The 20,715-nt window shown below is 33.5% G+C and overlaps 1 protein-coding gene and 2 long non-coding RNA genes across 3 annotated transcripts; all 3 read right to left on the bottom strand.

The window, feature by feature from the left end:
• Positions 1 to 360: 360 nt before the first annotated feature.
• Positions 361 to 20,136, bottom strand: LOC132113398 (M1-specific T cell receptor beta chain-like). The gene is made up of 6 exons (XM_059521181.1): positions 20,094 to 20,136; positions 19,694 to 19,987; positions 17,341 to 17,405; positions 1,023 to 1,413; positions 614 to 717; positions 361 to 493 (listed from the first exon to the last, which is right to left on the bottom strand). Exons 1-6 carry the CDS (start codon positions 20,134 to 20,136, stop codon positions 461 to 463), a joined length of 930 nt encoding a protein of 309 aa, XP_059377164.1. The 3' UTR covers positions 361 to 460.
• Positions 3,850 to 4,276, bottom strand: LOC132113024 (uncharacterized). Its single transcript, XR_009425071.1, has 2 exons — positions 4,152 to 4,276; positions 3,850 to 3,879 (listed from the first exon to the last, which is right to left on the bottom strand). It is a non-coding gene; the product is annotated as an uncharacterized LOC132113024 (long non-coding RNA).
• On the bottom strand, positions 14,749 to 16,627 carry LOC132113025 (uncharacterized). The gene is made up of 3 exons (XR_009425072.1): positions 16,543 to 16,627; positions 15,351 to 15,885; positions 14,749 to 15,255 (listed from the first exon to the last, which is right to left on the bottom strand). It is a non-coding gene; the product is annotated as an uncharacterized LOC132113025 (long non-coding RNA).
• Positions 20,137 to 20,715: the final 579 nt, after the last annotated feature.

Genomic DNA, 20,715 nt, shown 5'->3' with positions numbered 1-20,715 from the left:
TCCAGGAATTGTAGAAAAGCTTCAAAACTCATTATGAGAAATGTAGAGGTCTCACATTAAAAGTCTTATTTTTCTTATTGCAGTGGAAGATTCTTACATAACTGAGATAACAACCCACACACTTTCCAAAGGTGCTGATTTTCCACTGAAAAAAAAAAACATGCAAATATCCTGTTTCTCATAAACCAAAGGCCTCAGAATTACGTAAATGTAGAATGTTTTAGTCATAGCACAAAAACAGAACCCGAAACTGTTTATATCATTCTACATAATTTGCATTTTATTGTTAGTTGTACAATCCTGGACAAGTCACTAACCCCTTTTAAAGCTTTGAAAATATATATATATTTTTATATATAAGACACATGAATCTAGGAAACTGGCAATACACAGATATTTTACACAGCTTGTAAATAATAAAGAAAGTCACTTCTGGCCTGTGACAAATTTTCAACGTATCTCAGTCTTCTGGTAATTGTTTCTTCTTAATTCGCTGTAGGATAATAAATTCACATCATGTTACATGATCTATTATATCAGTTATATTTATATATTAATATACTGTATATGCATATTTGATATGTGAGATGCGCATAATAGTTATGAGGATTACCTTTAGTTTGCACACCATACCAGCCACAGCCAGCGCATACAGCAGGCTTTTGCTGAGGAATAGGATGTAGCCAAAGCCAAGCAGTTTCAATCCTTTTGGCTTCACTAAAAACACAGACAAACAAGCATGTCAGATACAGCACTTAAAGACATGAATACAAAGACTATCAAATTAGACAACTAAATTATCAGTAATCTGCTGTCTCAGACTAATACTATTAAGGCACGATCAGTTGCACTTCAACATATAAATATCTTAAAGAAAGTGTCATCTGCAAAAGTATTATTCTATATGTTTACTGATATCTACTGTCTTCAGAGCTGGAGCTGATTATCGCTGAATCACACTTGTTATCAAACTTTATGCAGTTATTGAACCTGATTAGAACATTTGGTGCACTTTCACAAACCTTTTTGACCGGTTATGGTGTTCGTGACATTGACATATTCCTTTCCGTTGAAGAATTTGATGGTACAGGTGAAGCTACTCTTGGGATCCATCCAGTCAGTTTCATTGACTTTTATTCTGCTGCTGATATGGTACATTAATGTTGTCTTGTCCTGTTGGGCTGAGGTGTCAGTTGATACACTGTCCTGTCTCTCTACGCCATTCACTTTCCAAAACACACTCACATGATCGGGATAAAAGCCTGAGGCCACACACACTAAAGTTAAACCTTTATCATTTGACTTGTCCTGGGAACAGATCTCTTTTGGAGACGGTGGTAGGATCTTGACTTTAGGTAGAGTGACGTTTGCAGCTTGAGAAGGAAAGCGGAAAATTAGGATGATGAATTTGCATCAATTACTATGTAATTACCCTTGTAATTATAACATGTGTTAATGAAATGCTTTATTTCGATTGGTCAGTCACAGCAAAGGCTGATGGATTTATTTATTTATTCATACATTTGCAATGATTGCAAACACCACGGCAACACTTTCATGAATTGTTACTCTCACGCATTTTGAAATAAAAGGATGTTTTATGCCAATACTGTATGTGGATGAATACTGTCTCCATTGAAAGAAATGCACAGAACAACTTATATAAAGCTGCTTTTTTTAAACCTACATTTAAATGTTTAAATGCTTTGGTTTGTGTTTTTCTGTAGTTGTACACCTGTAACTTATTTTAAATACTTCTATTTTTACCTTTAAGTACATACTTGTTGACTTAATTTGTTGCTTCTGAAATGTTACCTTATTTTTTCATTGAAAATAGATTGGGAATTAGCACATGCTTAATAACAAATTATTTTATTGAATAAATAAACATTAACTTATTAACTAATAAATAAACATTTTACATAGCTAATTTTGTATGGCCCATGCACTTCTTGTTTTCTGTATTCAATCCATTTTTCAATTCCCCGTATAATATGACCCATTTTATTGCATTTCACAAATCAAACAAGTCATCATATCTACTACTACAATTTCTGAATTTAAAAAAATCAGACTTACCCAGAACCGTCAGTTTGGTACCTTCTCCAAATTCTAGTTTTGTGTAGCTAGTACACGATGTTTTATCTCATTACCCAAACCTCAACAACTAGCAGCTAATAATGGGCAATGGTACACTGTTTTTGGGGGCCCCTTTTCAGTTTGAGACCTTGAAAGCCATAGCGGCCTCCCAGCTGTTACCCAGAGAGGCCTCTGCTGAGCAGCAGGTATAGCAGACCGAAATTCAGTTGTTTTGAGGGGCATTTTTGTGCATTTAATTGTGCATTTTGATCTTTACAGTAATTAAAATTAACAAAAAAATAATAATAATTAAATAGGCAAATTTGGCCCCAAAAACAATCAAAACAGAAAAAAGGATGATGAAATATCAAACCACATATCATCTGCAGACAGCTGTAGAGATTTTCTGAGAACTAACCTCACTGCTCTTATCATTTCTGTAATTACTTTTAAACAATTAACATCCAATATGTGTAGTTATTCATTAATTGTACTTTAATTTGGCAGTGGTTAAAAACATTGTATTTTTATTTTAAACAATGTATTGTTTAAGTTATATTATATATATGAGGTGCTTTTTGGGATATATATATATATATATATATATATATATATATATATATTTTTTTTTTTTTTTTTTTTTTTCAAGAAATAGGTGTTCAGGTACAGTTCTGCAAAATTCATTTATTTATAAGAAAAAGGGTTGATTGGTGTATACAATTATTTAAGCGATGGGAGTCAATAAATGATAATCTATATGCGCAATGAGCAGGGGCATAGGCAAAATGCATAGCCAGTCCTAATGCCCCCCCCCTCTTGAAAATATATATTCCAGACTTTCCAAGGGCCCACTCATCATTTGGGGCCCGGTAATCAGTACTGGTTTTACCCCCCAGTCCGACGCCCCTCGCAATGAGATTTCTATTGCTTCATTTTTATTCAGCTGATAGAACAGTACAATTAAAGAATTAATAACAATGTTTTAGTGATTAGAAACAGCTGTGTATTCACCAGGGGGCCTCTCTGAGAATATAAAGACCACTTAAGCTACAGGATATAACCAACTAGATACATCAGTTACCATGTTGTTACATGATTGAAAGCAGTTGGGAGATCATTGTCAGTCCTAAGAAAGTTATTGTTGACTATTACATTTATGCATTTTGCAGATGCTTTTATTCAAAGCAGTTCAAGGTATACAGTTTATTTATGTTCCCTGGGAATCAAATCTGACAACTAATGCCATACGCTCTATCGAATGATCTACAGCAAAAATAAAAGCTATCAAAATAGCTAACTGATGAAAAATGTCACTAAAAAATAAATGAGAATTTTCTTTGCGGATAATGTGTTAGATTTCATTTTATTAAAGTGTAAAACAAATTTATTTAAACACAACATACAGTAGATTTTATAGTGAAGAATAATGAATTATATTGACCTCGGTGAAGTCTCTTTTAGAATTATATCAAATGAACACTAAATACAGTAGCAAGGAAACAAGCAAAAGAATAATATATAATCAAAAAGTAGATTTTATGATTAATCTGATCTGAAGTATCTGCAGGCTTTCATTGAGATAAACACTTAGAAATAAAAAAAGAAGGAGAGAAATAGGCATTAAAATAAAATAAAATAAAATAAAATAAAATAAAATAAAATAAAATAAAATAAAATAAAATAAAATAAAATAAAATCAGTAATATGAAAACAGCATCTCTTCTGGTTGGAGTATATTACGTTTTCTTGGAAACTCCAACAATCCAGACATGTTTAGTTCATTCATTTTCCAGATGAACCCTGAAACAAATATAACATGAACATTAAAACATTCAGAGAGAGAGAAAGAGAGCGAAAAAAACTTTATCATCTATCTGTCTATCTATCTGTCTATCTGTCTATCTACTGTACTGTATCTATCAAATCCATATAATGTGTGTATTTTTATATCATACAAACATATGCATGTGATCAAACATTTAACACTTATGTAGTTAATATTCTTCCAGCACTTGTGTTTCAAAATATGGATTGTAATTGGATCAAAATATGGATAAGTTTATCATCCTTACCTTTCGCCAGACGAACACAAAGATGACAAGGCCATACAGTGCACTCTTAGCAATGAACACACCGTATGCCAACTTAATCGTCTTCGATGATTTTAAATAATCTTCTGGAGATTAAAAGATCAAATGCATAACATATTATTTAGCATATCATTACTGATAAATGTTTGACCCTAATTCATCTTTTGCAAATAGACATCAAAAAAGACAAGAGCAAAAACCCTTACCTGGTTCATATCCACCCACTGTAATTAGAAAATAATGAAATAGAAGACCCAGATATTAACATATAAAAATTACTTTAAGCATTCATTGAAAATGTATTGTATTCACAGACAGCAATAATTTTTGTTTATTTTTAATATTTTATCTTTCAACTTATGTCTAATGAAATACCTCCAGTTCCAGTTATAGTAGCGGTTTTGTTTGTATATGCTTTTCCATCGTAGAAAGTCACTGTACATGTGTATGTGTTTTTTGGTGTGAATTCTTTTTTAGGGACTTTAAGTCTGCTGGATATGCGGAACATTGTCGCATTGTATTGGGTGGCATAAGGGTCTGTTGCTACATCATCCATTATATTCTTGCTTCCAAGTGACCATTGTATGCTCACATGGTCTGGGTAGAAGTTTTCGGCCACACACACAAGAGTGACCTTTTCCGTGCATCGCGTCACATTTAGAATTTTTACATCTGGTTCTTGGATGCCAACTTCAGGATCTGTAAAACAACATAAACAAATGCCATTAATATTCTAAGCATATGTAACAAAATATTAATATAAACATACACATAAATAATTTTGAAGAACATTTTCCCCCTGACATTTCAGTCTGCTTACACTTAAACTGAAGAATTACGCAGTTTGATGATGATGATGATGATCATGATGATGATGACTGTTATTGTTGTTGTTATTGTAAAAAAAAAACTACAATACCATTTATAACCCCATTACACAATAAAAAAATGCACTAAGAGAAGTTGCTTCTTCAACAGGAAAACCACATACAACTAATGCAACAAGTGTATCTGTACTCGCCAGCTCTCAGTTATATGCAGCTCATAGCAAAAATCTTCATAAAGCATAAAGCATATCAGCAATACTACATGCTTATAAAATCTTTATATATACAGTAGTGTACAACAGGAAGAGTAAAGAACAGCTAGGTGCAATTCCAATCCAGCTCTCACTATTAACTAACTATCAACTACAACTCTTGCATCAATATACTCCTGTTTTGCTGCTTGTTAATAGTTAGTAAGATAGTTGTTAAGTTTGTTAAGATGGAAAATATGATCATGCAAATCCAGATGCTTTATAAGCACTAATAAACACCCAATATGCTAGTAAGCGACTACAAGATATAAGGAAGAATTGCTCATTAAACTAAAGTATTATCAAATAATAATAATAATAAATAAATAAATAAATAATGATTTACTTTCTTACCAAGAACAGTAAGTTTGGTCCCATTGCCAAAGTATGCAGGTCTGTTGTTCACACTGTTCAACAGCTACAGTAAAACTCTTCCTATCATTTTAAGCTGAATACATTCTACAATGCATGAATATGACACTCAAAATAAAAAATGTTATAAAATGCTGTATACCACTGACATTTGAGTGTCATATTCATGCGTATTTATCAGTACCACAATGAATTTATTACAACTTTTTAGAAAAAACATCAAGCTTACATATTACCATATTGAAAATGATGAACAATTTGAGTGATAGTAAGGCAGAGAGCTTGTCTTAATGCAGACTATTATCCTAACCTGTCATTCTAGTTCTTCAAAACCAGACCTCAACACCGTTTCACTAGTGAACAGTGACAATGTTTTACTTTTATGCCATTGTCTCTGATTAATTCATATCAACATACACAATTCACTTATTACAGTTTTTATGAAGAAAAAAGGACTGTCACATTTTTACACACAAATTCTTGGAACTTACAAACTGATAAAATACCAAAAACACAAGCAAACAAATATTCTCACCTAAAACTGTAAGTTTGGTGCCATCGCCAAAGTATGCAGGATCACCATAGTTCACACTGATTCTAAGCTACAGTCAAAACCTCAACTATAACAGAGATCATGGAAAGATTATCCAACTATATTTAACTCTCTGTTCCTAAAGACAAATGATTTACTCCAGTTCTACTAATTGACACATTTATTTTAAATATACTATTTTATTTCCTACAATATCAAAATCATTAAGGTTCTAAAGACCAGAATGTTCCATTTACTCACCTAGAACTGTAAGTTTAGTCCCATTGCCAAAGTATGCAGGGTTGGCATTGTTCACACTGATTTTATGCTACAGTTAAAACCTCAGCTATAATCCAGATGCATGTGAATACTGACACTTATCCAACTATTTATTTAAATTTGGATTAGCTTGTCCAAGTTTTTCAATTCAGCATCATTTTAGATAATCTAACAAAATACTTTAAAATCATTAAATATCAGATACTCAATTTACTCACCTAGAACTGTAAGTTTAGTGCCATTGCCAAAGTATGCAGGGCTGCGATTGTTCACAACGATTCTAAGCTACAATTAAAACCTCAGCTGTACTGGAGATCATGTGAACATTGCCACTTACCACTTCATCAAACTTAATTTTTAAGACTGCACATATTTTCAGTTTTTCTGATTCATGAGAACACCCGAATTGTAGATATCCTTTTACAATATTAGGTTATGAGTATCAAGCATAATGTTTAATTGACTCACCTAGAACTGTTAGTTTAGTGCCGTTGCCAAAGTGTGCAGGACTAAGATTGTTCACACTGATTCTTAGCTACAGTTAAAACCTCAAATATACTGCAGAGCATGTGAACACTGTCACGTATCCCAGTTACATTTTTTTAAAGACTAGACCTATTCCACAATCTTAGATAACATATTAAAAATATTAAGCTTTATGGTTTACACATAATGTGCCTATTGAAATTACTCACCTAGAACTGTTAGTTTAGTGCCATTGCCAAAGTATGCAGGATATCCAGAGTTCACAATGATACTAAGCTACAGTTAAAACCTCAGATATACTGCAGAGCATGTGAACACTGCCACGTATCCCAGTATATCTATTTCTTAAAGCCTGGACATACATCACAATCTTAGATAACATATTTAAAATATTAAGCTTTACAATTCACACATAATATTCAAATTACTCACCCAGAACTGTAAGTTTAGTGCCATTGCCAAAGTATGCAGGATTGCCAAAGGTCACACTGGTTCTAAGCTACAGTTAAAACCTCAGCTGCAGCTGGATTCATATAAACAGTTCCACTTATCCCACTACATCTAACCTAATTTTTAAGATATAATAAGATTCTCAGGAACTGCCTGTTCATACTAATTCATCCATGTTTAATATGATATAGCAATTTCACTTTTGTTAATGACCTCCAATGTTATCAATATCAATCAATTTAACAATATACATAAGGTTTTTTTTTGTTTGTTTGTTTATTTCTTACCTAGTACAGTTAACTTTGTTCCATTGCCGAAATAAGCCTGGCCAGCACCAGTGACACAGCACACATGTGCACTAACAAATTTACTCAAGACACCAAATAACCTTCTTTTAGACCTATATGTCAGATAAGCATTGTGTGTTCCTAAATATGCTAGTAATTTCAGAAATATTCTGTTAATATTCTATTAATTTAAATTGTAGATATCATAGAGCAACATTTATTTTTTTATTGACTTCAATTTGTCATAAGTTCATTGCACCTTGTCTTGCATAAAGATGTATATGGCAATCAATGAAATAGCATGAAAATGTTTTAATATTCTTTGTTCCATTGCCAAAATAAGCTGGATAACTACCACCAGTGTCACAGCACACATGTGCATTAACAAATTCACTCAGGATCCCAAATCCAAGTCCCTTTTTTTTTAGCTTAAATGGCACACGAATGCTGCTTGACTACATCCAACTAATTTACTGAGATTCCTTATGGCAAGTCTGCTCATTTAAGTCATTTCATAAATGTAACACTCAAACATTATAACTTAGAAGATTCATTGTATATTAAAGTCAATAAATAACAGAACATTGCATAGTTACATTTTTGTATATCCTGCTAAGGTTTTGCATATAACACAGAATACTTCAATTACTCACCTAGAACTGTAAGTTTAGTGCCATTGCCAAAGTATGCAGGACTGGCAGTGTTCACATTGATACTAAGCTACAGTTAAAACCTCAGCTACAGTCAAGATCATATAGACTTTGCGACTCATCATCAAACATAATTATTCTATTGGAAATTAGATTTTTCTTACCTAGTACAGTTAACTTTGTTCCATTGCCAAAATAAGCCTGACCAAAACCAGTGGCACAGCATACGTGTGCACTAACAAATTTACCCAAGACACCAAATGCTAAATCCCTAGCATAGTTTTTTTACTTGTGTGTCCTGTGAATATCTACTATAGAACAATCATTTAAGCACAATGATTTACAATTATAGTGATACATCAGAGAGATATACAAAAAACAATCATTTTGAAAGCTCTCAAAAATAATCTACTTTTAGACCTGAACATCATATAAGATATGTTCCTAAATATCCTAGTAAGTTAAGAAATATTATGCAATTGACTTACCTAGGACAGTAAGCTTAGTTCCGTTACCAAAGTGTGCTTCACTACCCATGGTCACACTGATTCTTTGCAACAGTTAATACCTCAGATAGTTAAAATCAGAAATGTTTCTACTTACCTCAATGTGTATTTATATTTTTAAGACATTTTAAAGAAAGTTTGTCTCAGTATTACTGAGAGGTGTTTCAATTCAGATAATTTCAATGTAATAAAATGTTATATTTCACACAGCAACGTTTAGAGTAAATTGTTACTAGCCTCAATTTGACATAATTCAGCGCATTGTGCTGTACTGTCTAATATAGGCATGTCTATTGCAATCATTGAAATAGCAGGCACATTTTTGAATATTCTTACCTAGAACAGTGAGCTTTGTTCCATTGCCGAAATAAGCTGGATAAGTACCAGAGCACAGCATTCATGGGCTCTGACAAATTCACTCAGGATGCCAAATCCAAGGCATTATTTTTAACACGAATGCCCCATGTATGCTGCTTGATTATATTGAGCTAATTTACAGTACTTAGATTACTTATTCCAATTGTGCTCATTTGTGTCATTTCATAAATATAAAACACAAGCAGCATAATTTAGAAGGTTGCATATTAAAATAAAAAATAACTGAACATCACATTTCTGCAATATGCTGATTTACATTTTTACACAAAATACTCAAATTACTCACCTAGAACTGTAAGTTTAGTGCCATTGCCAAAGTATGCAACACTGCCAGAGTTCACACTGATACTAAGCTACAGTTAAAACCTCAGCTATATAGTCAAGATTATGTAGACTTTCCCACTCATATTATCTAACATAATTTAAAAAAATAGATTTTTCTTACCTAGTACAGTTAACTTTGTTCCATTGCCAAAGTAAGCCTGAGAAGCGCCAGTGTCACAGTGCACATGTGCACTAACAAATTTACTCAAGATAGCAAATACTAACGTCTTTAAAGCATATGCCATGCACATAGGACAACATTTTATCTCTAAATAATGTACTTAACATTTACTTAAGCCTAAACATATATATACTCAGTTTACTCACCTAGAACTGTAAGTTTAGTGCCATTGCCAAAGTATGCTGGTTCGTACTGCGCACACTGATCCTATGCAACCGATGAAACCTCCTTAAGATCTTTCTTACATGTTTATCTGTTTTTGCTTTTAGTAACTTTAGTAACACTACACTATGGAAACTCACAATCAAATGCCTAAGCATGCTGTCTAACTCTAATAAGTGTTTAGAATAAGAAAACATCCCATCTTAGTTAGCTACTAAGCATGCATTACAAAATCATAGTATTGTTGAAACATTCTTGTATAGGTCAGCTTAGTAATGTAATTTTTGTTTTATGTCTTACCAAGAACTGTTAACTTTGTTCCATTGCCGAAGAATGCTTGACCTCCGCCAGAGTCACAGCATACATGTGCACTAATAAAATTACTCTGACTTTATGGACTTATGACTTACAGTGTGTCTAAACATTGAGGCTCAGAAATGCTTAGTCGTTTTATCTATGCGGAGGAAGATGTTTTTTAAATTCCAGTATCAAATGATATCCCTGAACTTAGACATTTTTCTTAGTTTTCTTGCTATGATGCAGAAGGCTATGCAAAACAAAGTCAAAATATATCTTACCTAGTACTGTGAGTTTGGTGCCATTACCAAAGTATGCAGGGTTGTAGTTGTTCACACTGATTCTACGCTACAGATAAAACTTCCTCTACTCTTAATACCATCTACATACCATCATTAATTCCACTAAAAAAACTTACTTTCTAATTAAATAAAGAGTTTTGAGTCAGAAATAACAATCAGAATGCATGTAAGCCTCATATTTAATTAAGCATTGCCATTTAAACAATATGAAATGTGTTTCTTACCAAGTACAGTCAACTTTGTTCCTTCGCCAAAATGAGCCTGAGCAGTAGTTGACACAGCACACATAAGCGCTAATAAAATGTCTAGGATATCTGCCAGGTCTGGACACTGATCAATGGCTGGTGACAGACTTATTTCCAAAAGAATTATCTTCAAACTTCAGCACCTAATAATATTTATTCACCAAATTCAGTCAAAAAATGTCTCACCTGTCACTGTAAGTTTAGTCCCACTGCCAAATTGTGCAGGACTGTACTGATTACACTGATGTCAACCGACTGTAAAAAACTAAAGCTTTGATACTAACTGCATCTAAACCACACTAGCTATAATAATGTTAACATTCTGAATAGAAAAATGATACAAACTCAATGGCTAACGATATTTTGCAAATCTTGGATTGCCAACCGCTTTCATTCATATTTATAAAAGATTTATAATCAGAATCATTGTTTTTCTTACCTAAAACAGTAAGTTTGGTGCCGTTTCCAAAGTACGCTTGCGTGTTTGAGCACAGAGTATCACGACAGTATCACAAACTTCTGTCTCACACAACCTTACCCAACTATATTATTCAATTCTCATTGGTAATTGTATGTAGCAAACACATTCCTTGCATTTAATCAGTCTTTTACATTTACAAAAAAATTATAATAATTCTTACCTAGAACAGTCAGTCTTGTCCCCTCACCAAAGATAGCCTGGCTGGTTCCAAAGCACAGCATGCAGGCTCACTGATAAAATTACTTGAACTCCATAACCCTTACATTTAACTAATGTCTCAAATGACACATTTTATGTTTTTTTAATCATGTTGCTTGAAATGATCAACTTCTAAAACAGTTGCACAGTATATTCGTAAAGGTTTCCAACTGAAGCAGAAGTAGTACTTACCAAGAACTGTTAATTTGGTGCCATTACCGAAATAGGCTTGATAATTGGCACAGCGTACAACTGTCATGTCAAAAACGGTCTCAAATCGAATACTGAAATTGCGCTGTATTTTTTCACAATATTTCGGCATAGTTTATTCTTAATAGACAATCATCAACAACTTGAGCTCAATGAAAGTTTGTGTTAATTGTCTAATATTCCCATGTAGGCCTACATATTAGCATAGTTAAAAGTGTTTCTTACCTAGAACTGTTAATTTTGTTCCATTTCCAAAGTGTGCTTGATAAGCATTGTCACAGTGAGCTGGTATGCGCAAACTTACGACACAAGCTATGGTAGGCTACAAATTATTTGAAACTTTTGGGTCTGATTTGGAGGCCCCTTTCCTACTGCTGTCATAGTTCAGTCAAAATAGAGTTTAAAAGGTAAAGGACAAATAGGTAAACTTCACTAAATACCAAACCATTAAAACCAAACTTACCTAAAACTGTCAGTTTTGTTCCATTTCCAAAGTATGCTTGCCAGCCAGAAGCACATTGCTTCAGACTACTCCAAAATTTGCATTAGAATTCCATTTTGTTTCCATAATCATATAAAAATTCCAGAATAGTTGTCTCCCAGGAGCCTGTTTTACGTAAAAGCATGCAAATCCAAAATAGACTTTGATATGCCTACAAGGAAAATGATCAAATTACAGTCAAGTCCAACCTCAGGTATCCATACATGTATTTACTGCTGATAAAATGTGTTCAAATTCATAAAAAATGTGGTAATTATTCAAAATATTAGTATTCCTTCTCTCCTAGATATCCATTATATTTAATGTTGAAATCCATGAGAAATGTTTGCAGTGTTTGTATTCATTGTCTCTGTCTAATTGACTGTACATGGAGGGAGGTTTTTGTACAGCGGCTCTATGGGAATGTATCACCGTGGCCCCCTGTCCCCACGGTGCTAAAACATTAGACAAAAACAAAAAATTCTCCTTCTCTCTTTCCCCCCACTCTCCCCCCAACCCCCATTTTATCTTTATTTGTCATCATTCTCTTGTACATGTTGGTTTTTATGTCTATCTGTATACAGTCTATGTTGCTATTTCTGTGATTACTGAGAATTTGGGCAGGTGCAGATGCCTCCACCTAAAAATGTCTCTATGACAGTTTGCCGACCCCTCCCACATCCTCATCAAACAATCATCAGAGTATAGAGAGATGACAAGAGCTGTATCTGTTCAATGTTTAAGCAACAGACATTCACAAAAATCTTACAAAAAATTCTGAATGATTGGATTATATTTTCCCTTTTCTATGAAACAGCCATAAAAGATTTATAAGAAATGAATTAAATGTTAAATTAATGTCAAATTCACCTATAATTTATCTTATGTACTGATTCAATATTCAGAACTCTTAAAAAAGTCTTAAAAAGTCCAACTCATCCTCACAAAACCAGAGCTGTGCTCATGTTGTTGCCCTTTCCAGTGTTCAGTTTTACCTGAAAAACAAAAATTCTATATGCATCTGTATTTCCATAAAGAATTCCAAGTAAACGAATAACTGCAATAAAACACCTGATGCCACTATTAATAAAAGTTTCAGCTAAAGAAATTCAGTACTGCTATTCTATTATAATGCCATAGCAATATTTATATTTTCTCAAAATCATGTAAAACTACATAACGTGAATTGATTCGTAATTAACAACTTACTTCCTCACTAATAACTGTTTAACTTAAAGACTCGACAAACAATCTAGATGTAAAAGAAATTAACATAAACACTTATAATATTGCAGTTTGTGAAGCACTGCACCGTGTTTCCCATCTTTAAGATAAGTGATTATAAAACATTTCAATCATTCTAAACATAACATACAGCATCATTTCAATTCAAAACCTGAACATTTTTTTCTTAGTGGTAAGTAACAGTGTTCTATAATATAATACTTTAATAAAATCATGATTAATTGATCCAATGTGGCAATCAGACATGCTAAACTAATCAAAAACAACGCAAAAGTTCATTTTTAAGCACTTTGTTGCTCATGATTGCATAATCAGACAACAGTGGTGACGTAATGGAATATATCAGGGAGTGAATGCATCATCATGCCATCTGCTGCTGTAAATAGAGTATAAAAACATTACTAAAGTTGCTCATTTCATCCTGCAGAGGTCAGCATATGATCTTTAATCCAGAGGATGATCAAATCATATTAAATTGTACTGCTCTTCTAAAAGCAAACTGTTAATAGAGCAATACTGCAAGAAGAGCACTCTGCTACATTAAAAACAAGAAATTTCTAATAAATGATAATTAAATTGCAAGCGTTATGAACATATATGTTCACATGTCTATGTTCAGAGCCAGAGATAAGAATGCATATGAGAATGAAAATATGTTACAAAACTTCATAATTATAAATCTTAAAAATCACTTTGAATCTGAGCAACGTTCCAAGAGTGCAGATATTTAGTCCACTGGGATTTTTCACTGTTGGTCTGTTTCACTGTTTCACTCTTTGTCTTTGTCCCAAACAAACTGTCAGTTTTTGCACATTAGAGACAAGGTCTTTTCAGTTTCTCTTATTGCAGGTTACATTGTTGCACAAGTAGACTCACACACACCAATTCATTCAAACCCATTTTTATTACTAAACACAACTGAAAAACTGGCAAGGCTAAAGTCTACAGTATCACCTAGTCCTTTAGAAATCATTCAAATATAGTGATATGGTGTGGTTTGTATAACATCTGATCCTTTTCTCCCATCCATGCTTTCATTGGAATGAGGTCTCACCACTGGTCTATGATAATGTGATATTCTGTAATATTCGTCATGGAAGTTTACATAAACAAGATCAGATGCAATGTAATGAACGAGTTTGATTGAGAATGTGTGAATTGGTTTTAGTGCAGTCTTTTGACAAGTTGCAGATAGTGAAGGTGCTGCTGATTAGGGAGGAACAATCTATCTGTGTCAACAAATATAAAAAAATAAACATAAATTAAGGCAGCTATATGTTAACAAGCACACCCTGCGAAAAGGGTCCATATAACTAAATTATGTTCATATCATAAACATTGCCACAGACATGCACGCAGTTTTGGATCTTTATATATATAATAAACATTTTATATATTAATAAACATGCATAGATCCTATAAATAATATATGGTAATTTATTAGATTTATATTATGTCATCATTCCTCCATCTATTGTTTAAAGGGTGTGCATATGAATTTTGTAAAAGGAGATTAAAGAAAGTATATCCCACAACCAGCTTGATAATAATGTATTTTCTCTCTGATCATTGTGGCTCAGGCTGAGGTTATTGTTCAGGTGCTTGGCTAAGTTAAGGTACTGTGCAATACTTGAGGCGCAGAAATAAATACCCGAGTCCTCCTCTGCTAGATCCTTGATCTCCAGTGAAGATTCTTTAGTTTCAGGACGTTCCATTGTGTATTTAGTTTTTGAGAATGGGGCAACTATTTCTGTTGAATCTTTAGCAAGAGAAATAGCAACAAGGGACAGTTCACCTTGACCTCTCTGTCTGTACCAGTACATATAATAATAGCTGCTATCATCGTGGTTACATTTTAAAATAACCTGTTTATCCCGTTGAATAATCACTTGAGTTTTACTAACTTGATCATTCTGAATGATGGTTATTCCTCCTAATGAATCTGTTGGGTAGAAAACAATTGAATACAGCAATTGTCATACCAAAAATAGTGATTCATAAATACATGTTTGAATTTCAAAATAGTCTTTGACTTACTAATAACTAGCAGCAAAATAAACCCCAAACAAAGCAGGCCCATGTTATGAAAGAGGAGAATCCGCTCCTTGCTGTCTCTCACCCCTTCTAGATTTATTTTGACTGTCCTATTTAGTGTGTCTATGATCAAAAGGAACAGGAAATTACATCATAAATGAGAGCTGAATGAACTGCGCAGTGTTAACTTTGTGGTTGTTGTTTAGCCGTGCAGCTGTAATATATTACTGTGTGCTCGTGGCACAATAATAGAGAGCTGAGTCTTCAGTCTCTAGTCTGTTAATCTGCAGCGTGGACATCCCTATTACAGGACGGGTTGCTGCATACTTAGAACCTTGAGTTTTAAATGGTTCTTCAATATTTGCCTGATTTGGGCCAGCAGAATATACCAATAAAGACAAACCCACAGTCCCCTTTGCTTGTCTGTACCAGAACAATCTGTAATGGTCAGAATTATCATGTTGACATGTCAGTGGCACATCTGAACTCCTGTTGGCAAAGATTATTGGCTCTTGGCGGATTTCTCCATTGGATTTATCTGGAAAACAGAATAGTTGATAAAGAAGATAAAGATTACTGTTGTAATTGTTGGTAACCCTTGTGAAAAAAAAGTGTGCTATATAATATTGAACGTGCATTGGCAGTGTATGCCAAACCTTAAAAAATTTACAGTATTAAAAAAAGTGCTTGCTGATAATATAATATTATTGAAATAAAAGGCCACTTAAGTCTATTAAAAGTGAATACAATTTAATTCTTAACTAATTTAAGTACACTGTTTAAGTCTACCTTTTTTATTACTAATGCCATCATTTGTATTATACGTGAAGTTGATATGTTTTAAATGTTTAAACTTAATCATAAAAATGTGTAATTACAAATATTTCTAAATAGATAACAAGTTTCCATAGAAATTACATTGAACTATATTTTGGTTAGCAGAGACAATAATCACATTTAAAGATGTTAAAAAATGCATTTAAGTTCATTTTATATTATAAATCATTTTAATTTAATTGCAAATATTAAGTGCATTCCCATTACATTCACTTCACAAGTATAACTTTTAAAGGAGTATTTCTGAAAGTACTCTTTTAAAAGTATGCTAAAGTGTACTACTTTTTCACATGGGAATGTAAATTAATATATACTGTAAAAAGGTTAAGAAAAAAAAATCTAAATCCAAAAGCCTTACAGACAGTCAGCAGTAAAGTGAATATGAACCAGATGAGCTCCATATTGTCCCATAAATGAATGAGATGCACTCAGTATGCTGTGACTGACTTCCTATACAGTTTGTGGGTATGACAGATGATGTCAACGTCCTGTTAGAATTTTTTTTTTAAAAGCACACACCCCAACAACACATCTCTCCAGTGCAGAAAAACTGCTCACTAAACTACTTATATAGTTTCTAACTAACTAATATTTTTCAAACCATACATATGTACATTTTCAAAACTAAGGGATTCTCATTTGAAATTATTTATATGAACCATCCAACTGAGACTCACTAAACAAGTTCACTGCCTGTCCAGTCATAACAGAAACAAAGATATATGATTTTGGCTCACTGTCATTGCTAGTTTATTTAATAGCTCCCCAAGACTTCAACCAATGGGTTATAGAGTTGTACATGTCTTATATATCCACTGAAGTCACAATGGTTCTCAACAAGGACATCCTTAGAGCAAAATTTCTCTAACACCAGGTGTCAATGATATCACATGCTTATTGTTAGAGCGTGCACAGTTCTGGCTTCACTGTGGCTTGCAGCGCAGTAATATGTACTACTGTCCCGTGCAGCGAGGTTGGATACAATCAGGCTGAACGTGTTGTCTTTTGTGTTTAGAATGGCTTCATAGTTCTGTGTTGTTTTATCATACTCTTTTATAATAAACTGTATAGCTTGTCCATAACGGTCTTGCCTGTACCAATACATAGTATAGCTAGACATGCTAACCCCTGCTGCCATGCTACAGCTGAAAGTTACTTTATCTCCTGGTAGCGCTGATACGAAACGTGTTGACTGAAGCACGATGTGAGCTGATGTCTGACCTACAGAGATAAAAACAGGAGACAAACAAATAACACTGAGACAGCACTTATATTATAAGCAATAAAGTTGTGTATAATTGACCAGCATGTGTTCAGCGTGTTGTTTGCATTGAATGAATAAAAAAGGATTTAACATTTTATCATTTCAGTAGTCCAGTAGTTCAATCATTCTGTCCATTCTGGAAATACGACACTCACTTTGACAAACTATAAGGAGCCATTTCAGGAAAAGTATTGTGATTCGCTTGTTCCTCATCTCCCAGATTGAGCCAGATCAAGTAGAATGCAAAAAGTAAAGCAAAAGTGTAAGCTATCAATCTGAGTCTGAAAGGAGGGGCTGGCTGTGCTTAGTAGATGACGACTGATGACCATTGTTAAAACAAATGTGTGTGTGTGTGGGGGGGGGGGGGTGTCTGGCATTATCACAAATGTCATGTAAAAATGAAAATAATTATTTTGAATAGGAATAGGAATTAACTAGCATTTTCAACACATAAACATTTGACATTAAGTGATCATTGTTTATTGCAAATTGTGTTCAGCACATATTTTTGGAGGGCAAAAACACTTTTGATTTGTATAATTCCTTTAGTAAATCGGACAGGCATAATTCACTCTCAATGAATTCCCACTTGCTTTTTTGTTTACAATGTTAGTGTGTCATAATTAATGTTAATAGTTATTATTTTGCTTGCATTATATTCTCATATTATCTGCACCAGAAAGAGATTTAATACTGGCAGTTAGTCATGGTTTATAACACCTGATAGTGGTTAACCACTCAATATTTTACAGAAACATAAATTGGAGAAACATATCTTAGATAGGGCAGAGGGTTTTTCTGTCAGTAAAAACTGATTTTGCAGCACTGTGTACTGGCAGCACAGAAATAAATAGCAGAGTCTGACTGAACAAGGTTTGAGATGGTTAGAGATCCATTCACTGTGTTATGTCTAGTTTGTGTGAACCGGTCTGTAAATCCAGGCTCATTGTTTGGTTGAGATGTAGCGTAACTATAGCCGATTAAATCAAGAGACATGTTCTGTTGTCGATACCATAACATTGTAAGTAAGTTATTGTCATCATGTTTGCAGCTGATCTGTGCCTTGCTACTTTGGTTGGCAATCAAGAGCTGAGTCTGTTCAAATTTGACACAGTTTGCAGTCCCTGGGGAGAAAATATTAGTCGAGTTAGAAAGCATTCTAAAAAGTAACTTTCAAAATTGATTAAATAGCTTATTTATATTGCTTTATTATCATACTTAAAAACACGATGAGGAAAATGCCCAGCCCAAAGGTAAGCTCACACATCTCTGATGCACTGTGTGATAGAGAATGAAATAGAAGACTGCTATATATTGTAACTGTCATAGCCAGTGTTTAAGAGTTACATCTCCCCCTGTTGGCCTTACAACATCCCCAGTTCTTCTTTACTTCATATATTTCTTTACATAAATTTTCTTTATTTCACACACACACACACACACACACACACACACACACACACACACACACACACACACAGTTATGTTTCTATTCTGAACTTATATTTATTTGCATTTCTGAACGTCTTTGCTGTCGAATAATATAATAAAATCTAAAACAAAAAATTACTAAATCAAATTTGAACTAATCAAACACTTAAAAATGTTGATTTTGGCATTACTGAATCTATAGTCTGTTCACTTTGTCTGTGGGCGGGTACAAAAAGATTGTCTATGCTGCTTTTCTTGGGGTGCAGACATTTAATATTTTAATATGTGCTGTTGTTCGCTAGCAGTTCAATTCGATTCAAATATTCTGTTGCCCAACTATCTCTGTTTTTATCATTTTGATTTGCAAATAATATTTCCCTGTGGAAATAGTCGCAGTAGAAAGCAGAAGTATTCCACTTCGATTGGAAAAATGTCCATTAAGTAATAATTAAAAAACTAATATTGCTATCTCAAATTAATTCTTACCTAGGTTAAAGAGGAAAAATATGCACAGTTCATTTGCAGCTCTAAACATCCTTCTAAGGGTTATGACAACTCTGGTCATCCACACATGATGTGACAAGAGAAAGTGACTTTAACAAAGACAGAGAGCAAAACTTGTGCATTCAAATAGTCACATCTCCCCCTACTGAGCAAAACATCAAGAATGACATTTACATTTGCAAGTTCTCTTGTTCTGCTGATTGTACAGATATGGGTTCATTTCTTTGTGGTTGAGGCAGGTGTGATTGCAGGTTGCCATCCAAAGAGTTTTTGTTGTACATTTTATTGTAATTAATTTACTGTGTCTAACTAGCAGCACACAGATACACTGCATCAATCCCCTCCTTAACATCAACTTTCAGGGTCCATTTCTTTGTCTCTGTACCTGACATTGTGAACCCGGTCTCAAAACCCTTCTCATAGGTGGGAGAGTTAAAATTGTAGTTCCCAATAAGCACTAGTCCTTCACCTTTTTTTTGTCTGTACCAGTATTTGTAATCATAGTCAGTATCATTCTGGTAACAGTGCATTTCAACTAAAGAGTCTGGGAGACTGGATATGTACTTCGGCCACTGAGTGATCAGAACACCGTCACTGAAATCTGCTGGAAATACAAAATCAAAAACAGTTATGACCTCTATTAGAAATCCACAATTGGTCAACATGTAGAAAATGGAATCACTGCAAGATATACAAAGTTAAAATAATACCTTTTAGATAAAGCAGTGTGAATAGGAGAATAAAGGAGTCCATTTAGATTCTTATTTTCAGTTTATTACACAAAGACAAACTACACAGACTAGTTTTTATTTCCATAAGCCACACCCCTATGTTAAAAAATAAGTCACAATTTTTTTTCTGTTACAAAACAAGGGCGCACGCAGAAGAGAAGCGTTTCAAATTGCTGGTACAACGATTTTGCCACTTCTTGCTCTTGTACTGACAAATACATTCAAAATTACATCAAAATACCCATCTTGGAGAGTATTTTCGAAAAAAAATGTTGGTTATATCATAAGTGAAACTAATCAGTGGAAAAAGAAATCGAATGTGTATCATAATTGGATGCATTGTTTCTTAAAGTGACCGCACCTAATTTTCTAGCTGTAATGTTAATCCAAGAAAGTGAAACTACTTAAGAAAGAATAGCACAAATAAATGAATATGCGCTTGCACAAAAATATCTTTTTTTTTTTTTTTTTTAGAAATATGTTGTTTATTGTTTGTTTGTTTGTTTGTTTGTTTGTTTGTTTTTTGCAAGCTGTTTGAGCATTACAGCCAATCTATTTTCCCTATTACAAAGACAAAGCCTTTTAAGGAAACAAAATATGA

The sequence above is a fragment of the Carassius carassius genome, chromosome 32 (genome assembly GCF_963082965.1).
Source record: "Carassius carassius chromosome 32, fCarCar2.1, whole genome shotgun sequence".
Classification (NCBI taxonomy): domain Eukaryota; kingdom Metazoa; phylum Chordata; class Actinopteri; order Cypriniformes; family Cyprinidae; genus Carassius; species Carassius carassius.
The sequence above is the reverse complement of the archived record's forward strand: the minus strand, read 5'-3'. Positions and strand labels throughout refer to the sequence as shown.